Genomic DNA, 20,832 nt, shown 5'->3' on the forward strand with positions numbered 1-20,832 from the left:
GTACTACAGTAAAGTACAAGTACCTCAAACTGTACTGCAGTAAAGTACAAGTACCTCAAACTGTACTAGAATAAAGTACAAGTACCTCAAACTGTACTACAGTAAAGTAAAAGTACCTCAAACTGTACTGTAGTAAAGTACAAGTACCTCAAACTGTACTAGAATAAAGTACAAGTACCTCAAACTGTACTACAGTAAAGTAAAAGTACCTCAAACTGTACTGTAGTAAAGTACAAGTACCTCAAACTAAACTACAGTAAAGTACAAGTACCTCAAACTGCACTACAGTAAAGTACAAATACCTCAAACTGTACTGTAGTAAAGTAAAACTACCTCAAACAGTACTGCCGTAAAGTACAAGTAACTCAAACTCTACTAGAATAAAGTACAAGTACCTCAGACTTTACTACAGTAAAGTACAAGTACCTCAAACTGTACTACATTAAAGTACAAGTACTTCAAAGTAGTACTTAAATAGTGTGTAGTAACTTTCCATCACTGCTCTCTGACAGTTGTCGCCTCACTGATTGGAATCAGTGTGATATATATTTCTGAAGGTTTCCACTCATTGTTTTCTCTCTTGCTGTATTTTATAACTCTCTGTTATGGAAACTTTTTGGGAGGGGTTGTGTTTAAAGGGTGTGTGGATAAACTCAGAAAACAGGAAACACACTGCAGCTCGACCCGGATGTCATGTTGGTTTCTTTATGTGATATTTTAGAGGGAAGAAAAAAAACACACTCTACATTTAACCCATTTGTTATTGCTTCCAAAAAACCTTTGCCCAGTCATGCCCTGTTCCAGCTTTTCTAAGGAGGAGGAGTGACGGAGGGGGATCACGTGGGTTAGTGACAGAGCGTTCCATGATCTCTGATTGGCCGAAGCGCTCCAAACCCGCCCCCTCCGATAGGCTGTCCTTGGTGACGTCACCGCGATCAGCTGTTGGAGCCCCACAACAACAACAAAAGAAGGAGCAGTCGGGTTTATAGGGGGACTGAAGGAAAAGAAAAAGCTGCACCGCGCTGCACTGTGACTCCCGATGTACAAAAAAAGGAACTAACATTTTTTATATATATATATTAATATATTTTATTTCTTCCGCGAAGAAACACCCTCAAAGTTTTTCTATTTTTCGGAAAAAAGCAGCCTTAACTACCTCAATTTTCTCATTTTTAAAGGATTTTTTCGGAGCTCGTTTACATCCTCTTGCTTCTTTTCTGCCGCAGGTGAGCTCTTTGTTTTGTTTTCTCCTCCGTTAACGTTTCCCTCCTCTTTATTTTCTCCTTCTAATTACATATTCGCATTCATTTTACAACGTAGATTACGCACAAACAGACACATATGAAGATTATCGATTGTTATATGGATTTTTTTCTCGGGGTGTAATCGTGTTGTGGATGTTTGTGATGCAGCCTTTCCTGTCTGTTTTGCTCGCCTCCCTTTATTTTCTCTTTAAGCCTTAAAAAAAGGAAGTAGCTTCTGTATTCTGGTGAAATATCATGATATATTTGCAGGAGATAAAAGTTAAAACAGGCAGTCTCAGCGGTCCTGCCCTGCTGGTGTTAAATTACAGCCTCCTCCTCTTCCTTTTCTACTTAAACCGTCCAACACACACACGCACACACATACACACACAACACACACAGAGGCTCCAGATTATATTCGTCTGTTTTGTCCTACAGGCTCGCTGTTAAACCCCATTACGGACAAAAGAGTCAGCCGATTAACCGATTAGTCGATGGAAATGCAAATTAATTGGCAACCATCTTTATTATTCGTTGTTTATTACATAGAAATGGCAATCATTGTCTAATTTGAGCCTTTTCTAAGTGAGGTTTGGCTTTGTGTCATTAGTGTGAGCTTTGAGCAGCTAGAAAACGTCACTATTTGTCTGGTGTGTAATAAACCAAACAATAATCTATAATAAGCAGAAATGTTAGTTGCAGGTCTAGAAACAAGCGAAAAACGCCAAACAATTGTTTGTTTTCACTTTAAATTGTGGATTTAATGCTTTTCTTGGTGTTGTAGTGTTGATTTTGGGGTATTGGTTCATAAAATAAGACATTTAAAGACATTATCTTGCCCTCCAGTGGATCGTTATTGGTATTTTTCTCTATTATCTGTCTGACACCAGATTATAACTGGACCAGTTCATGGTTTTTTGTCCTACAGGCTCGCTGTTAAACCCCATCAGGGACAAAAGAGTCAGCCGATTAACCGATTAGTCGATGGAAAAGCAAGTTAATTGGCACCCATCTTTATTATTCGTCATTTATTAGATAAAAAAGCCTATCATTGTCTAATTTCAGCCTTTTCTAAGTGAGGTTTTGCTCTGAGTTAGTATTATGAGCTTTTAATTGTCTGTTAAGCATTTTGTAGGCTTGCTTCATTTTTCACTATTTTCTTGTGTTTAATAAACCAAACAATCTATTAAGGAAAACATATTCATGTATAATAAGAATAAAGTTAGTTGCATGTTAAGTAACAAGCAAAAAGGCCCAATATTCACTAGTTTTTACATAAAGTTGTGAATTTTCTGCTTGTCTTTGTGTTATATTAGTGTAAATTGTTTGATTTTTGGTTTTAGATTATAATATAAGACATTTAAAGACATTATCTTGGACTGAAATCATCGTCATGTTTCACTATTATCTTTCTGAAACCACTTATTATGACATACAGTACAGCTATATTAAGCTCTATTTCTGCTGTAATAAACAAGTGTGTGAGCTCATATTTATAATTGTAAAATGATAAGTGCATCCATGATTATATAGGACCTCCTGCAGCCTAAATCCTGTGCTGATTTAAGGATTTAAAGCGTCCTTCATTCCTCTCATAAGGCCCATTTTTACCCTCGGGTGGATAAATAATGCTGATGATGTAACAGATGCATTGATTGCTCTCCACAGCTATGACTCAGTGACCCGTTTAACAGCATTAACCGCCCCAAAAACGGGCCGACCTGCTTTCCCTTTGTGTGGTTGGTTGTTCATTACAGTGAGAAGAAAGGATTCATATTTGGTGTTTTATCCCTGAAGTGTGCCTGAACTGAGGAGAGGAGAGGAGGAACAGGTGCAGCAGATTATCGGCCTGCTGCTGCTGCTGCTGTTGTTGTTGGTGTGACAGACAGACAGACAGAGAGTCGGTCGGTTGTTTGGGACTTTGTTCAGTTTACAGCTGCTCAGTGTTTACAGAGGAGGAGTTTGGCTTTTTGTCCCGGCGCTTTCTCTTTCCTTCTTCGCGTGTAATGGATATGACAACAGAGAAATCCGAGCCGGGGTGAGAGGCGTAAACGCATCGCAGCCGGGGGTGATTTAGCTTCGAATGCGCTGCGCGTTCAGGTGCCGGACATAAAAATCCGACATTTGGGCGTCAAACAATTTGCAGTCAGTACGAATGACAAGCTGGGGAAAAACACATCCTGCCCCTAGTGGTGATTAGAGGAAGTGTCTTAATGTTAAAGGCACATTATGTAATTTATACCCAAGGGTTACAAAGATTAAATTAGAAATTATTTTTTCTGGTCATGTTTGTTTACATCCGTGATGTTTATAGAACTGCAATAATCAGTTGATTAATTGATTAATTTACCAATATAGTAAATTAACTGCCAACTATTTTTCATAATAAATCATTTTTTAAAAAGAAAATTTATGTCTCCAGCTTCTTGAAAGGGAATATTTTCTGGTTTCTTTTGTCTTCTATGAAAGTAAATTGAATATTTTTGCATTGAGTGGTATTTTTTAAATCTTTTTTAACACTAATAGAAGAATCAAGAAGATGACAGACAGTGAAGATAATTGTTAGTTGCAGCACTAGTAGACAGCAGGTTTATTTACATTATTAGAAGTATATAACATGTAATGATTGCCAACTGTCAGTCAAAAGACAAACAAAAAAGATGATTTTTATAACTGAATAATCATTTTAATCATTTAGTTGTAGTTTTTTAAAAGAAAAACACCAAACATAGATATATATTTGCTGCTTTCTGCTTTTCAGATGCCATAAAGCTGTCATAGATGCTAATAAAGTGAATATATTTGGGTTTGGGACAGCTGATTAGACAATGTGCAATTATAAAGGCTATTTTTCAATATTCACAGACAAATTACGGACAAAAAATGAATAGATTAATCAAGAAAATAGGCATTTCCTGCAGGTTTGTATCCAGTAAAGCATGCAGAGACAGTACAGCAGTTATTTTAGTCTCATGTTATCTGCAGGGCTAAATGTAGCTCCACTAATCAGATGTTTGCATGCAGCCTGTGAGACAAAACTCAGGACATAAACCAGCCAGAGCTCCTGGTGAGTGTTCACAGTAACAGCTGGAAACAACCCAAGTGACACTTTTATCAACTCCTCTCCTCAGTCAGATAAACGTCTGGCAGCTGGACAGTCAGAGGAGACAGTTCAGAGACATTTTAAAGCCTAAATTAAACCAGGACTGTATAAGTGGAAAGGAGGGAAACTGTAGGAAACAACACCATTTTGGCTCCAATTGTCCGTTATTGTGCCAGAAGGATCTTGTTCGTACAGCAGCTGCAAGAGGACAGTGACACTGATCGCTTTGCATTCGGTCCTCCAGCAGTGTGAAAACCTGCAGTATGAAGAGCGGAGCGGCTGCCGGCCAGCTGTGTGTGTGTGTGTGTGTTTGTGTCTGTCTCCTCTGAACACAGTAGCTCTTCTCTGTTTGACTCCATCAGCTCCATCAATGCAGCTGCTGCTCGCTTCCATCAGACCTGACAGGAAATTAATCCGACCTCAGCTACATATGAACCAGGCCTGTGTGTGTGTGTGTGTGTGTGTGTGTGTGTGTGTGTGTGTGTGTGTGTGTGTGTGTGTGTGTGTGTGTGTGTGTGTGTGTGTGTGTGTGTGTGTGTGTGTGTGTCTCTTTTGTTTTCCTTACATCCCTGACTCTGAGGCTCTTGTAAACACATAAGCAACCAGTCACAAATCATAACCAACGTTAACTTTAATTACAGATGTTTTAATGATTATTTTCATCCATCAGTTGTTTACTGGAGTGAATTATTGATCAGTTAATCTTTAATTTGTAAGGAAATAGTGAAAAAATGTCCATAATAAGTTCCTAAACATCTTCAAATGTCAAAAAAATTCAGTTTACAGTAAAAGAAAACAGATAGAAGCAGAAAAGCTTCATGTTTATAGAAGCTGGAAGCAGAAATTGTGACTTTTTTCAGCTTGATAAATTACTTTAAGTGATTAATAAATGAGTTCACATATTATTTTTGATGACTCATCAGTTTATTGTCCAATTGTTTGAACATTTGTGTAAAATTCAATCGAGTTATGACGCATATAGATGTTATAAAGGTATAAAATAAGATTTTACAAGTTGATTTCCAGGATAAAAAACAAACTATATATCTCTTTTCTTCTTCTTCCTAAATCTTCAGTGTTGAGTGTTTGAGGCTCTTTATGGGAGACAGGATCACTGTTGTCTATAAAGCCTGAGATACAACCTGAAACCTGAACAACAGTCTACTGTAGATTGATCCAATGTTGGTGCTTCATTTCCTGTTTATTATTCTAATTGTTTGTAGATGTGTTCTTTGCATCGTATTGTGTGATATTAACGAGACTCTAAAGCAGGAAGTCAAACTCATCTTCATTAAAGGGCCACAAACAGAACAATATGATCTGATGAAGGAAGGATAAGTAGAAGGAAGGAAGGAAAGATAGAAGAAAGAGAGGAAAGACAGATGAAAGAAAGAAAGAAAGAAAGAAAGAAGGAGGGAAGGAAAGAAAGAAGGAAGAATGATGGAAGGAAGGAAGGAAGGAAGAATGATGGAAGGAAGGAAGGAAGGAAGGAAGGGAAAGTGGAAAGAAGGAAGGATGGAAGGAAGGAAAGATAGAAGGAAGGAAGGACAGATGGAAGGAAGGAAGGAAGGAAAGAAAGGAAAAGAAGATAGGAAGGAAGGAGGGAAAAAAGATGGATGGAAGGAAGGAAAGATAGAAGGGAGGGAGGACTGATGAATGCAAGATAGGAAGGAAGGACAGATGGAAGGAAGGGAAGAGGGCCTGATTGGACCCCTCAGCGGCCGGTTCGGGCCCCTGGGCCTCATGTTTGACCCCCCAGCTCTAAATCCTCTAAATGTCTCTCTTTTCTCTCCTCTTCTCTCCTTTCTCTCCTCTTCTCTCTTCTCTCTCCTCTTCTCTCTTTTCTCTCCTCTTCTCTCCTCTTCTCTCTCTCCTTTCTCTCCTCTCAGGTCTTCTCTTAGTTTCCGTCGTTGACTGATAGCAGCTGAGTGATGAGCGATGTCCTTCCTGCTGCTCAGATGATCCATGACCACGCAGGCTATTGATGCACTTTAGCACCGTTTCCGGAGCCTTCCTCCCCCCCTTCGCCGCCGTGAACCCCCCGCAGCTGATGACCAAAGCGCTCGCCACACCCCCCCGCCGTCGCCCCGAGCCACGCGCCTCCCCTAGCCCCTCCCTCGACCCACCCCCAACATGTTCCAGAGGTTCACCAGCGCTCTGTTCGGGGACGACGCGGACGAGCTGAGCCGATGCAGCCGAGCCGGAGACGGCAAAGAGGAAGAGGAGGAGGACGAAGACTGGATCCTGGTCAACTACCTGGGTAAGAATCATTTATTAAATGTTTAGTTTCAGTTAAATCTGCAACTGGAGACGATCAGAGTATATACCAGGCGGGGAGCTCTGGTCCTCTGAAATGAGGCCAACGCGGCAGTAACTTAGAACTGCATTCTATCAAAAGGCCACCAGGGGGCGACCGTCTCTATACAAGTCAATGGAGAATTCACCAACTTCTCACTTGATTTCTAACCTCAGTAAACGTTTTCAAAATGTGTTTATGGTCTCAATCGCTAGTTTAAAGCCTTCTTCAATGCAGTATGATGTTCATTTGGGACATTTTGGCCTCCCTGATTTTATATTTGACGATAAAGCAGGGTATGCATTAGGACGTGGCTACGTCCTGATTGACAGGTTGATTGCCCAATGTCCTCGAGATCCAGCCCTCACAACCATAGCAACCTCCCCGCTCCGCTCATGGCTCCGCCCATGGCCCCGCCTCATTCCCATATAAGTAGAATCCGTGTTTTTACTTTTCCCAGCATGCACCTGAAATTTTCAAGATGGCGCTACCCAGATCCGAAACTATTGGCTTCCGAGCAGCAGTCCACAAACCAATGGGTGACGTCACAGATGTTACGTCCATTTCTTCTATACAGTCTATGGTATATTCAAACCAATCAAATAATTGAGGGACTTCTGGCGCTATTTTTAGATTCCTCGTTCAGGCTTGCTGTTCTCTGTTTTCTCGGTTCTCTCTCTGCTAGCTAGCTTGTCAACAGGAAGCAGCGTGTACGTTTCAACGAATAAGAAGGGGCGGGACACAGCCGCGAAATTACGTCCAGATAGAGACAGAGCGAGCGATTTTTTTTAAGGGGTGGGCATCATTGATGTCAGGAAAGGCTTATTGAAAACTCAGAAAAGCATTTTAATCACTTGCTCGCGTCGCTGTATGTCAGGATGCAACATTAGTCATTTTAAGCCTCACATATTGATTATTTTCTGACTAATAATTAGTCTCTACACCAATTCACATTCATAATTACCCCATCTGTCATTAATAAATGTTTGATTCATCTTTCACAATCACTATTTTATCATCCAGGAGAACATTTTATAGGATATGATGAATACAATGACGCTTGCTGATTTTTGATAAGTGGTGTAACCATAAAAACTTTGTACCAAATAATTCAACTAGCTTAAAAAGATGGATGGAATACAATTGTTCTAAATATTACATTTCATCTGGAGACTCATGTGACCTGAAATATACAAACATGGGAATATGTCAACTCAAGAACCTTAACGTTGTGTTTCATGGTTTATAAACTCATCTCTGTTTAATAAGACTGAAAAATAAAACAAAATATGACACAAGACATAAATGTTCAGTTTGAAGAGGAAATAAAAATAAAAAAGCAGCTTGGTTCAGATCAGAAGGAAAGATACTAAAGGCAGCAACAAGTCAGGGCCAACTTTCCAGAGCTGCTTGAGATCAGACAAAAAAAAAGTCCCAGTCAAAACAGACCTGACATACATACACACACACACACACACACACACACACACACACACACACACACACACACACACACTGCAGAGACTCTTCCAGAAGCTTCACACTGGAGTTTGGCACCGTTCGCCCGCCGGCCACCGCTCTCGTCTCGACTTGACCCGTCTCCGATTCCACAGGCGTGTGAATATTTGGGGGGCAGAGGAGGACGGGTCCAAGGAGAGGGAGGGGGGGGGGGGGTCGGAGGAGGAGGAGGAAGAAGAGGAGGAGGAAGAGGAGGAGGTTCAGGCAGTTTATGGTCAACCTGTAAAGCAGGTCAAACAAAAGCACCCTAGGAGGTAAAAATAGAGGCTGGTGCAGCTTGTTGGAGGTGGAGGTGGACTTGTATGGGCACAGAGACGCCACTGATGCCCCCCCTGCCCCCCCACTGACCCCCCCACCCCTTCCCAAAAAACACCTGGACACAGTGTCGAAAGCCCACTTGCCATCCAGTGCTCTTTTCCTTCCTTCCATCTGTCCTTCCTTCCTTTCTTCCTTCTGTGCTTCCTTCCATCGGCCCTTCCTTCCTTCCTTTCTTCCTTCTGTCCTTTCTTCCTTCTGTCCTTCCTTCCATCTGTCCTTTCTTCCTTCTGTCCTTCCTTCCTTCCTTCTGTCCTTCCTTCCATCTGTCATTCCTTCCATCTGTCCGTCCTTCCTTCCATCTGTCCGTCCTTCCTTTCTTCCTTCTTTTCTTCCTTCTGTCCTTTCTTCCTTCTGTTCTTCCTTCCATCTGTCCTTCCTTCCTTCTTTCCTTCCTTCCTTCTTTCTGTCTGTCTTTCCTTCCTTCCCTTCTTATTTCCTTATTTCCTTCATTCCTTCTTTCCCTCCATCTTTTTAATGATCCGGCCCACATGAGATCAGATTGTTCTGTATGTGGCCCTTGAATGAAAATGAGTTTGACCCCTCTGCTTTAAATATATCAACAGACTCTCTCTGCTCGATATAATTAATCTAAACTTAGAAATTGACCTAAATAAACAACATCACTTTGATCCCAGGTCTAAATTATGTCCAAATTTACCTCCCAAAGGTCAGAATGATGAAAGGCTTAAATAGAAAAACAGTGAAGCCAAGTTGAGGTTTTGGAAGTTGGACATCAGTCAGGACTTCGGTTAATGTTGCTTTCAATGGGTTTTTCAGCTCCGGTGCAGATGTTGCTATTTAAGAAAATGATCATAAAAAAAGATGAAGAGTTTAGCCGATCAGTGTAACTCATAACTTAACAGCAGTGGTGTTTAGTCAGAGTCCTGCAGGTCTGATTGTAAACTATTGAACCTGAAAGCTGAAAAAAGCATCAAAAACAGCCAATACTGAGAGATTAGCACCAAATATCTGCACAGATTCACTCCTGTTTACTCTTAAATCACATAGTTCTAGTTTTAGACTCTATTTCACCTCCAAGCAAAGTTTAACCAAGTTTGTATGCTGAATAAAAACATGTTTTATGTTCCTTAAAATATTTTGGCAGTGAAGCTGAGGCCTTATATCCACACTAGTGTTAAAATATGCAGATTAAATGATGCTTTTTACAGCTTGCAGACATCACTGTGCAGGATTAAAAGGATGATAATACGTGTGAGTGAAGCACCAACAGACTGCATCGATCAAAAATGTACTTGAATAGAAGATGGGGGGAAAGGTCGATCAGGGTTTCCCATAATGGGCGATGACATCATCAAATGTCAATTATATTCAGTTTCCTGTCACAGAGGACTAAAGAAGCAGGAAAATATTCACATTTAAGAAGCTGGAATGAAAGAATTTGGACTTTTCTTCTATAAAAAAATGACTCAAAATGACAAAATATCAAAAATATTAACAATTAATCAAATAATCGACTCATCACGTGTCACAATATACAGATAAATCCATGCTGCAAGCCTTCTAGGATTTTTTAAGGACAGAAAATTGGTGTAGTTCTTGTGTGGAGATCTTTGTTTATCTTCCTTCTACTTTTACTATATCGAATGAAATCAATCCATTTTCATTTAGATATTGTCCAAATATGGTCAATCCTTTTTCTGCCCAGATATTACAAACTTTATCATGTTTATTAGGAATCAAATCAGAGTCTTCCTTCATCCCTCATATCACAGTTTCTCTTTAATTCTGCCTTTAACCTCTCTAAGTGTTTTCTAGTTGGTGTCTTATCTTGTGCTTCTTCATTGATTTCCTGCACAGTGAGGTTTTGTTGTTTTGAGTGTAGCTCCTTCTCTGCTGACCTGCACAGTAACGGGTCACATCATGCATCGTATTTGTTTTGATCACTGAAACGTGTCGGAGCTTATCTGGAGCGGCAAACCCAGCCGCTGGTGAAGAGCTGAAATCAGATGTTTGTTTGCACTGAAACTCATGATGAGATCTGGTTGATTTGGTTTTGGTCGACCTCGTTAACCTGAAACACTGTTTGACGCACAACAGGGTTTGACTTCAGCTGCAGATTAAATAAGGGTCAGTGATAAATAAGGGTTGGCAGAATGAGCTATTTAAAAATATGTTAAAAATAGTTATAAAAGCAGCATCAGGTTTGTTAAAATGTACATTTAGTATTTTTGTTGGTTTTATATCATTTGAAATGACATTTGCACCATTTTTCACCAAAAGTAAGACTGAATGCTCCTGAAAATGTCAAATGGTGTAACCATAAAAGAATGATAAATGTTGAATGTTTTATCCACCCAGAAAGAAAGAAAGAAAGAAAGAAAGGAAGGAAGGAAGAAAGGAAGGAAGAAAGAAAGAAAGAAAGAAAGAAAGAAAGAAAGAAAGATAAAGGATGAAGAAGAGAAAGAAAGAACAAGAAGAAGGAAGGAAGGAAGGAAGGAAGAAGGATGAAGAAGCAGGAACAAGAAGTTAGAGGAGAGGGAGAAAGAAAGAAAGAAAGAAAGATAATGATAAATATTAAATATTTTATCACCTACAGTGTATTTAAGTGGACTTATACTAATAATGACTTAATTTGGTACAAAGTTTTTATGGTTGCACCACTTAGACATTTTTGCCATAATCCTCTAATATATTCTCTCTAAATGGATTAAAAGCAGAAATTTGATGCTGGGTCCACAAAAAAAGAATGTGTGAAGTTATTCATACGTTTATTTTCACATTTTAACCCTTTAAATTTAAACTAAACCACATGGACACACACACACACACACACACACACACACACACACACACACACACACACACACCTGAACTCCTCCTCCAAACACCTGCAGCCTCTGGAGGAAGAGATCAGCTGTTAATGGACTCGGACAGCGAGCGTCTTCCCTGCTGAGAGGATAAACTCGTTGCGGATCAGCCTGCCGTGTCGTGGCTTCGCTGAGTCAGCACTCTTTGCAGCTTCTCTCGGCCTTTGTTGCGTGTAAATAAAGATTCCTCGTGTCACGTGTGGAAACGAGCTCCAAACACACACAGGAGAAGTCAAAGTCACGGGAGATAATTTGACAAAGGCTCCAACTTCTTCAGTCTTATTTTCTTGCTGTTTTTCATTAGTGTTTTTCTATTTACAAGCTTTTATTTGACTGCAGGAGAAAATGCCAAGACCTTAGACAGAAGTGAAATCAAACAGAGACGTCTCCTCTCGCTAGACGCTGATTTATTTTTAACATCCGGACGAGCCAGCTTGAGATCATGTTGCCTTATTTCCACTTCATAACTTCCTGCGTCTCTGTGAGTCATTATAGAAGCTGATGTTAAATCAAAGAGGCTGACTGACCTCGACAGAGCTGCTGCAGCTTCTGCTCTGCACCCGCTTTTGTTTTGTTTTTTGTGGGGAGGTTGTTTTTTTGTTGTTTTTTTTTGGCATGTTTGAATAGTATACGTGATGATTTAGGTGCAAAAAGTGTGCAAACAATCTGGTATCTGTGGCTTCATGTAGAGGAGCGAGAGAGCGGAGGGATCAGCTGGTTGAGAGGAGATGAGAGAGAGAGAGAGAGAGAGAGAGAGAGAGAGAGAGAGAGAAAGTACCTCAAACTGTACTTCAGTAAAGTACAAGTACCTCAAAAAAGTATTATGAGTGACGTAGTATGCAGTATTACAGTAAAAGTACTGCATTATTATGAGTGATGTAGTTACTGTACTACAGTAAAGTACAAGTACCTTTAACTGTACTACAATAAAGTAAAAGTACCTCAAACTGTACTACATTAAAGTACTAGTACCTCAAACTGTACTAGAGTAAAGTACAAGTACCTCAAACTGTACTGCAGTAAAGTATAAGTACCTCAAACTGTACTGCAGTAAAGTACAAGTACCTCAAACTATACTACAGTAAAGTACAAGTACCTCAAACTGTACTACAGTAAAGAACAAGTACCTCAAACTGTACTACAGTAAAGAACAAGTACCTCAAACTGTACTGCAGTAAAGGACACGTACCTCAAACTGTACTACAGTAAAGAATAAGTACCTCAAACTGTACTACAGTAAATTAAAAGTACCTCAAACTGTACTAGAGTAAAGTACAAGTACCTCAAACTGCACTGCAGTAAAGTAAAAGTACCTCAAACTGTACTGCAGTAAAGTATGTAAAATGTAGAGGAGAGAGTGGAGGGATCAGCTGGTTGTGAGAAGATTAGAGAGAGAGAGAGAGAGAGAGAGAGAGAGAGAGAGAGAGAGAGAGAGAGGGGTTAAGCAGGAGTCTGTGTGTTTTTGCAGACACAAACAAAGAAATGCGTGCAGGCTGTGGTTTGGTTTGGTCATGTGATCAGCTGAGCTGTCAGGAAGTCTGTCTGCACCTCAGAAAAAATGATTGTTTACATCTGACTGCTGCTGCACAAACATTCAGACGGGCCACGCTGCCCCCTGCTGGCGGAGAGAGGCTACTACACCCGCTGATTGCACAAACACTCAGACGGGCCACGCTGCCCCCTGCTGGCGGAGAGTTGTTACTACACCCGCTGATTGACCCTGAAATCACATCTACACAATTACAGCAGCGACTTCTCTGCCAGAAAAACAACAGCTGCTCCAGTAAAAGCTGCGTTTAAAGTTTTAAAGGAGGTGATCATGGCTTTTTAAATGTGCTGAAAGTTAAAGGGTTCACCTGAAGTACAAAATAGTCAGCTTTACTGGTTTGATTTGGAAAGGATCTGAAATATGACTCTGGGATTTAGTTTGTGGTGCTGACTGCTGTGGAAAACTTAAAGTAATTTAACAGGAGATGCAAGCATTTCCTGTCACTTTTAAATAAAGACAATAATTGCCATAAAAAAGAATCAAATTCAACAGCAGTATCTCTTGCAATAAGATTTTGATATGTCACAATAGGAAAACTGCAATTAAGTATTATTTTATGATTGATTCATCTGTCAGTTATTCTTTTTGTCTATAAAACATCAGTAAAAATGTGAAAATGATCATTTATTAAAGCCCCAAGTGTGTCATCTTTTTTGTTTAGCCTTACCTATTTTACCTCCAAAATCCAAAGATACTCCACCCCATCGAAATACAAAAGGCAAAATATGTGGAGATAACTGTGTAAATGCAAACGGGTGCAACAGCAGTATTTAAATGAGGGTTTCGTGTCTTAATGGAGAGTTTGGACGAGCAGAAAGCTGCAAGAACAAAATGAAATGTGATCAGGTTCTAGTGAAGAGGTTAACTAATATATTGATTATAAATGTGATCAGGTTCTAGTGGAAGAGGTTAACTAATATATTGAGTTATAAATGTGATCAGGCTCTAGTGAAGAGGTTAACTAATATATTGATTATAAATGTGATCAGGTTCTAATGGAAGAGGTTAACTAATATATTGATTATAAATGTGATCAGGTTCTAGTGGAAGAGGTTAACTAATATATTGATTATAAATGTGATCAGGTTCTAGTGGAAGAGGTTAACTAATATATTGATTATAAATGTGATCAGGTTCTAGTGGAAGAGGTTAACTAATATATTGAGTTAGAACAAAAACTAACATTACCTTCAGGTTTTGTAAATCACAATGCGTGTGATAAATAACATATTTACATTTTCTCCTCCCTGTATTTTACACACTGGAGTTAAAACTCCTCATATTACATACATTACAGTAAACTACTAATATTACATTCATTATTAACATACTAAATAAACAGCACGTATTATCTTTTTGCACAGTTGAAAGATGCAAACTTCAGTGCGATGTGTTAGTAGATCAGCTTGCACATATTTTGCGGGTGATGTCAAGTTTACACACGTTTTTACACACACAGACCTTTAGTAAATCAGTCCCATAGAGTTTTTACTACCTTGAAATATTAAACTGCACATGTAAACTGACTGAACTATTAAATCAGAATTTATATAATGAATGTGTTTGTCTCTGTGCAGCTGAAGCCTGCTCCAGTCAGTGTGGCGACGGCCGCTCTGGATCCACCGTCAGCCCGAAGCCAGAGGAGGAAGTGGAGGACGAGGAGGAGGAGGATGATGATGATGAGGAAGACTTGGTGATGATCCCCTCCCCGATGGCGAGCCCCCCCATCCGCTATGCCTCCTGCACCTCCCTCAACTCCACGGCTGACACAGACCCGGACGGCGGCGGCGAGGAGGTGGAGGAGGATGACGATGATGATGATGAGGAAGAGGAGGGGAGTGGGTTCCTGCGCCTGGACGCCTGCTCCCTGGAGGAGAGCTGGTTCGTCACCCCCCCTCCCTGCTTCGGGGGCCGCAGCCAGCCGGTCCTCCTGGAGACGAACCCTCTGGAGAACCTGCTGATCGAGCACCCCAGCATGTCCGTCTACGCCCACCGCAGCCCCCCCCGCCTCACCCTCGACCCCCTACCCCGCTCCCTCGACCTGGAGCTGGGCCTGTTGCCTGGCAACGTGCCCGCCCCCCCGACGGCCTCCGGGGGGAAGGAGAAGGGCAGACGCACGCTGGACGGGCCGCGTCACAGGTAACAGCCGTCTGAAATCTGAGCTGAAAATTACTAAATACATTTACTGTAGTACAATTTGAGGTACTTGTACATTTACTGTAGTACAATTTGAGGTACTTGTACTTTATTGTAGTACAGTTTGAGGTACTTGTACTTTACTGCAGTACAGTTTGAGGTACTTGTACTTTATTCTAGTACAGTTTGAGGTACTTGTACTTTACTGTAGTACAGTTTGAGGTACTTTACTGCAGTACAGTTTGAGGTATTTGTACTTTACTGTAGTACAGTTTTAGGTACTTGTAATTTAACTACATCACTTATAATACTGCAGTACTTTTACTGTAATACTTCAGGTTTGGGACTCTACTCAGATATGTTTCCTCATCTCTCTCTCTCTCTCTCTCTCTCTCTCTCTCTCTGTCCCTCTCTGTCGCCCCCTGCAGGCCAGACGTGGCGGTTGTCCAGCGTCGCTCCACCCTCCACTCAGCCTGTTACGCTGCGGCTCTGTCGGCCCGCGCCGGCCTCCTGCAGCAGCGTCCCGGCCTCGCCGCCGCCCAGCACGGCCAGCCGCTGTCCCGTAACGCTCTGCGTCGCCTCAACCTGCTGCGCCCCCCCAAGGCCGGCAGCATGCACCTGCACCAGCCCAGCCAGAGACACCTCAACTTCTGAGGCCCTGGCTGCGTCCGCCTACATCATCATCATCATCATTATCATCATCATCATCATTAACAACCATGATCCTTTAAGCAGTATAAACTCACACTGGACACACACACACACCTACACCTACACACACACACACACACACACACACACACACACACACACACACACACCAGCAACAGCAGCAGCCATCAGTTACACACCACAGTCTAAGAATCGGATCAGATGGTGAAATAGGGGAACATGGCTGGTGTTTTATCTTCTAAATTTGATCAAATCATGTGTGTGTTTGCCTCCTCTTCCTCTTCCTCTTCCTCTTCCTCCTCCTCCATATCGATGCTGAGAAGAAGGGATGTGAAAAGAAAAAGGTCATCATATCTCCTCCTCCTCTCACGCTTTCTATTTCTGTCCAATCACAGAGAGGAAGAGTTGTCCCCCTTCCTTCTCCTCCTCCTCCTCTTTCTGCTTCTTCTTCTTCTTCTTCTTAATGAACGACTTTATATGTGTAGAATCAATGCTGTAGGTCACTTTACTCAGCGGCGGGTTCATGCCCCCCCCTTCCCCCTCCTCCTCCTCCTCCGAGGCACGGATGGCGATGCTGATATCAATGGCAGGATCATCAGGTAACCTTTTGGGCAACTTCTCAGGACATCCGGAGACATTTCAGACCCCAAAAAATCACTTGAACAGGTGCAGTTTTTAATGCCCAAAAAGTTGTCAGTCGTAGTCGTGATGCTTTTTTAAAGGAAAAATCCCCTCAAATCATCTCAACATTAGTTTGTGGCTTGTCTTGTGAGCTCTTGCAGTCCCCATGATGCCTTTCAACTAGTCTATAGTATAAATATAAAGGGATACTCTGGGAATTTTACATGTCAAACTCAACTCAACACACTTTTTTCTGCTGCCTCTCTGCTGCTCTGTTTATAAACTCATAAAGGGGTTTTGGAGGGTTTTTTTTTTTTTTTTTTTTAGCAGGGCGTCTAAGTGGAAAGATGCTATCAAAACTGCATCATGGGAAATGTAGGACGCAGTGTTTTTATGGAGCTTATTAGGGACTAAAACTCAGGATATTTTTTTTTTACGCCTCTACTGCTTCAACTGCAAAATGCCCCGACTTTTCTGGAAGTGCAATATAAATAAATCACTGTAGAAGAGATTTTAAAACCTTCATTTTAAAGAATTCCTTGCAGAGAAAAGGCTTTCTTCACTCCACCTATAAGATATTTTTAAAAAGAGCTGACAGAGATCCAGGTGCAACCGTGTTGCATCCGGCATGTGTCACAACTGAAACACGAGAAACAGAACAGAGACTTTTTTTCTTACTCAAAACCTTATAAACCTTGTAGCTGCTTTTGTATTCTTAGTTTCTGGGTGATTTTTCCTTTCCACGCTGATGATCGACAGAAGCTCTTAAAATGACAAACTGTTGAAGGGCAGAAGCCTAAAAGAAAAGATACATAGTAATGAATGAAGTCGGCGATGGAAAATCAATCATTAATAGCTTCTAATGACAGCTTTACAGCATTTTTAGGGGATTTTTCCTTTAATTTCCTGCCTTTTTTAAATGTAAAAACCCTTCTGCAGCATCACTCTGCCGTGAAATCCAACAGTTCCTGCGGTGGCGGCGGTGGCTTGAACCTGCCTCTGACTTTAATAATTCAGTACTTTTCACAATATTTTCTTGAAAAAAGAAAAAGAGAAAAAAAAAAAACAACTGTAAAAATTACTGGGTTAAATATCACTAAACGCCTTGTTTTAACGGTAGCTTTGAGATGAATAGTAAAAAGAAAAAATAAATAAGAAAAAAAACTTCCAAAATATTTTTTTTAAAAAGAAAAAACAAATTTACATATCAGTATGAAGTTGGTATATATGCGTCTACGGTTTCCTTGCTTAGGTATGTTTGGTTATGTTAGTGTGCAAACTGTTTGCATGGTTGTAGAGTTGTGTTAGTGTCACGATGGTTGGAGAAAAAAAAAAGAAAATGGAAAAATGGTATTCTTTTTATTATTAATTTTTGTTTTTGTTTTGTTTGCTCTTAAAATTAAAAAAAAAAATCTGCAGTCCACTTCTCAGGGTCACAACCAATCACCTTTACACTTTTAGTTTTTTTTTAGGAAAATGCAGATTTACTTGACGGCTGATGATTCTTTGTGCGTGCTCGGACTTTTCCAGCTCTGTCCCCCTTTTTTTTTTCTGCAGGCGAGCTTTTCCTTTTCTCTCTCTTGTGAAAATGTTTGTGAGAAATAATTGACTTTTTTATTTTGGGGGAGTTTTTATTAGTGTCTCAGAATCTTATCTTGGTCCTGTGAAAATGAACTCTTGGCGCTCTCAGTCGACTGTTGGATATCCATCGAGAAAAAAAAAAGAGAGAAATTGTTGGTGTTTGTTTTGTTGTTTTTTTTGCTCAAGTGTACCTAACATGGTTTTTAGAAAATGTACTTTAATGCTTTTTAAAATATTCTGTTTTCCATGTTAACTTAGTTACAGTTTGTTTAAAATATTTAAACCAAAAAATGTAGCAATGATCTTTTAACTTTTTAAAGTTTAGTTTTAACATGTTTTAAGTTTTTTTTTGTTAACGGTTTCTTGGCGTCGGCACTCTGAAATGTCTGAAATCTGAAATGTTGGACTGTCAGTTGTTGTTTAATGTGTCTGCTGTAGAGAAAAACTAATGGAGACCGAGCCGAGTCGCCACACTGCAGGAAGAAATCCATCTTATCATCCATCCAAAAAAAAGTCACTGAATCTACGGAAGCCCATTAGAGCCAAAAAACGTTTAAATTAGAATAGTTAGAATTAAAAAAACAAAGTCTTAAAGTCTGAATTAGGAGATATTATGTGATAGAAAGTCAAAATTATACCAACGATTTCCTGATTTTTGTCTATTTAACTCAAAATATGAACATCGCTCACATTTTTTAAGTTAAAAGTTTAAATAAGTTGGTGTATCGTCTAAAAAAAGACATATTTAGCTAAAATGTTGTCTTGTGAAGTAAAAAATTGATCAAAGTTTTGACTCATTATCTCAAACTTACGATTATCATTTAAAAAGTCAGAGTTTTGAAATATTACTTCCTAATTAACTTTCGATTATCTCAAATTTGGACTTAACATGTTTATTTTCTTGTTGTATTCTTAAGTTTTCGTGTTTTTTTTGTTGTTGTTTTTGTTTGGCGTGAATGGGCTTCCGTATAAAAACCTCACGTTGAAACTTAACATCTGAGTTTTCTGAAGATCTTTTGGGGAAAATCTACTCACTAAATTCACCAACTGTGATTATCTTTGTGTTTTTAGACGATCTCAAAACAGGAGACGGCCTTTAACTTTGAATATTTTGTTGATTCACTCCAAAAGAAAGAGAAAATCCAACTTTAAAAACACCAAAAGTAAATGATAAAAATAAAATAAGTCAGTTTAAAGGCGTGAATCTCATTTTAAAGAAGCTCAGACACAAAATTAAAACAGATTCAGTCACTTATTTAAAAATGTTATTCTATTTTTTGCAGTGTGTGTTTTCCTGAATCTCCAGTTTTTGTCTCTGTGGTTGTTTTATTTTGCCGATGGGACGGTAGCATTAATAAGAAAGCACTAACAAAGCGTTTGTTAGGTGTGTGTATGGTTCGCTGTAAATACTGATGATGATAATGATAGTGGAGTGACTCTCTCTGACTCTGGTTGTATTTAAGCTTTTTTTTTTTTTTTTCATTTCATTATTTCCTCGAATGTCTCTCTCTCTCTCTTTACTTATCGAGCTTTGCAATCATGGACGATGTTGAGTTTTTTTTTCTCGTGTGTGTGTGTGTGTGTGTGTGTGTGTGTGTGTGTGTTAAAATGTTTGTTTTTAAAAAGGACAAACTTAAAAATAAAAAAGGCAGAAGGGATCGGAGGAGACTTGCAGTGAGGATTTTGTCGTCTCCTCGTATGCTGTCGGGAGACTTTATTAGTTTCTGTTCTCAGTTTCATCTCTCTATCATTAGACTAACAGGGATTTATAATGTTTTTTTTATTTTATTTTAATGCCTTGAAATTTGTGGATCACGTGCCTTCCAGGTTGAAATGTTGTAACGACAATGCATCAATGAAGAACTTGAACTCTATCTTTTTTTCTTTTTTTTTGTATGTCCTGATTGGACGTAATAAATAAAAAAACAGACATCAGACACCAACTATGCACCACTTGGTGGAAGCTTGCCCCCCTCCTCATCCTCCTCATCCTTCTCATCCTCACTCTGCTCATGTACAGCTTTTATAAAGACTCAACAAACCAGACAGAAAGATGTAGCAAAACCTCTTTTATTATTATTTTTTTTCTTCCCTGTTGTTCATTTAAAAAAAAAAGAAAAAAGTGTGAAGAATATTTTGTGGCATTTTTTTTATTTTTCACCAAGTGTTAGACATTTTGCTTTTGTTTTTTGTTTTTGTTTGTTTGTTGTAGTTTACTGGAATAATACAGCACTTTGCCAAATAAATAAATAAATAAATAAAAAAAGGTGTAGGAATTTTTAGGGTTAACTTTTATTATTATTATTATTATTATTATTATTATTTATCAACATAACTGGTCTCCTTTCTTTGTATTTTGAGATGTTCGACAGATCAATTCAGTTCTGTTCTGATGTCAGAAAAAGAAAAAAACAATGCTAATTAATGAAAAAAAAAAGTGGGGTCATCTGTTTTCAAACTATAATAGTTAATATACATGTGATCTCTTATTAGCCTAAAATAAATGTTTTCATACGCAACCCTCTCGTCTCTGTTTGTTTCTTCTGTCTTATGATCACTTCATTTGATTGTGAGTTTTATCAGACTTGAATGCACATTATATTCTTTATATAAATGCATCAAAAATATTAAGGGAACACTTAACCCTTTGTAGATCACACCAAGAAAATGCTGTTCAAAAAATGTCTTTGCTTTTCCTTCCTCTTTGAGGCCATGGCAACATAAAACATGGATTTATTTCCTCATTGAGCCTAAATGTGATGTTTTACAGACTTCATTTATTCTAAACTTGTTATTAAAATCATATTAGGCTGCGTTCACACTGCAAGCCAAAATCCAATTTTTAGCCAATCTAAATTGGAACCAGATGCTCTTATGAAGTCTGAACAGTCATAAATCACATGAAATCTGATTTTTGCAAACCAGATTGAAACCACCTTTGGGAGGTAGGTTCAAATCTCATTTGG

At 39.4% G+C, this 20,832-nt stretch overlaps 1 protein-coding gene across 1 annotated transcript; it reads left to right on the forward strand.

Moving 5' to 3' along the window:
* The first annotated feature begins 943 nt into the window (after positions 1 to 943).
* Positions 944 to 20,385, forward strand: tp53inp1 (tumor protein p53 inducible nuclear protein 1). The gene is made up of 4 exons (XM_053327483.1): positions 944 to 1,226; positions 6,237 to 6,607; positions 14,434 to 14,995; positions 15,421 to 20,385. The coding sequence occupies exons 2-4, from the start codon at positions 6,481 to 6,483 to the stop codon at positions 15,644 to 15,646; spliced, it is 915 nt and encodes a 304-aa protein (XP_053183458.1). The 5' UTR covers positions 944 to 1,226; positions 6,237 to 6,480; the 3' UTR covers positions 15,647 to 20,385.
* Positions 20,386 to 20,832: the final 447 nt, after the last annotated feature.

The sequence above is a fragment of the Scomber japonicus genome, chromosome 10 (assembly GCF_027409825.1).
Source record: "Scomber japonicus isolate fScoJap1 chromosome 10, fScoJap1.pri, whole genome shotgun sequence".
Taxonomy (NCBI): domain Eukaryota; kingdom Metazoa; phylum Chordata; class Actinopteri; order Scombriformes; family Scombridae; genus Scomber; species Scomber japonicus.

Bases quoted from the DNA above. Each gene is read 5' to 3' on its own strand.
- tp53inp1 (XM_053327483.1), top strand. From the start codon at position 6,481: ATGTTCCAGAGGTTCACCAGCGCTCTGTTCGGGGACGACGCGGACGAG. The intron at 6,608-14,433 runs GTAAGAATCATT...GTCTCTGTGCAG, and splicing joins GATCCTGGTCAACTACCTGG to CTGAAGCCTGCTCCAGTCAG. The intron at 14,996-15,420 runs GTAACAGCCGTC...CGCCCCCTGCAG, and splicing joins CTGGACGGGCCGCGTCACAG to GCCAGACGTGGCGGTTGTCC.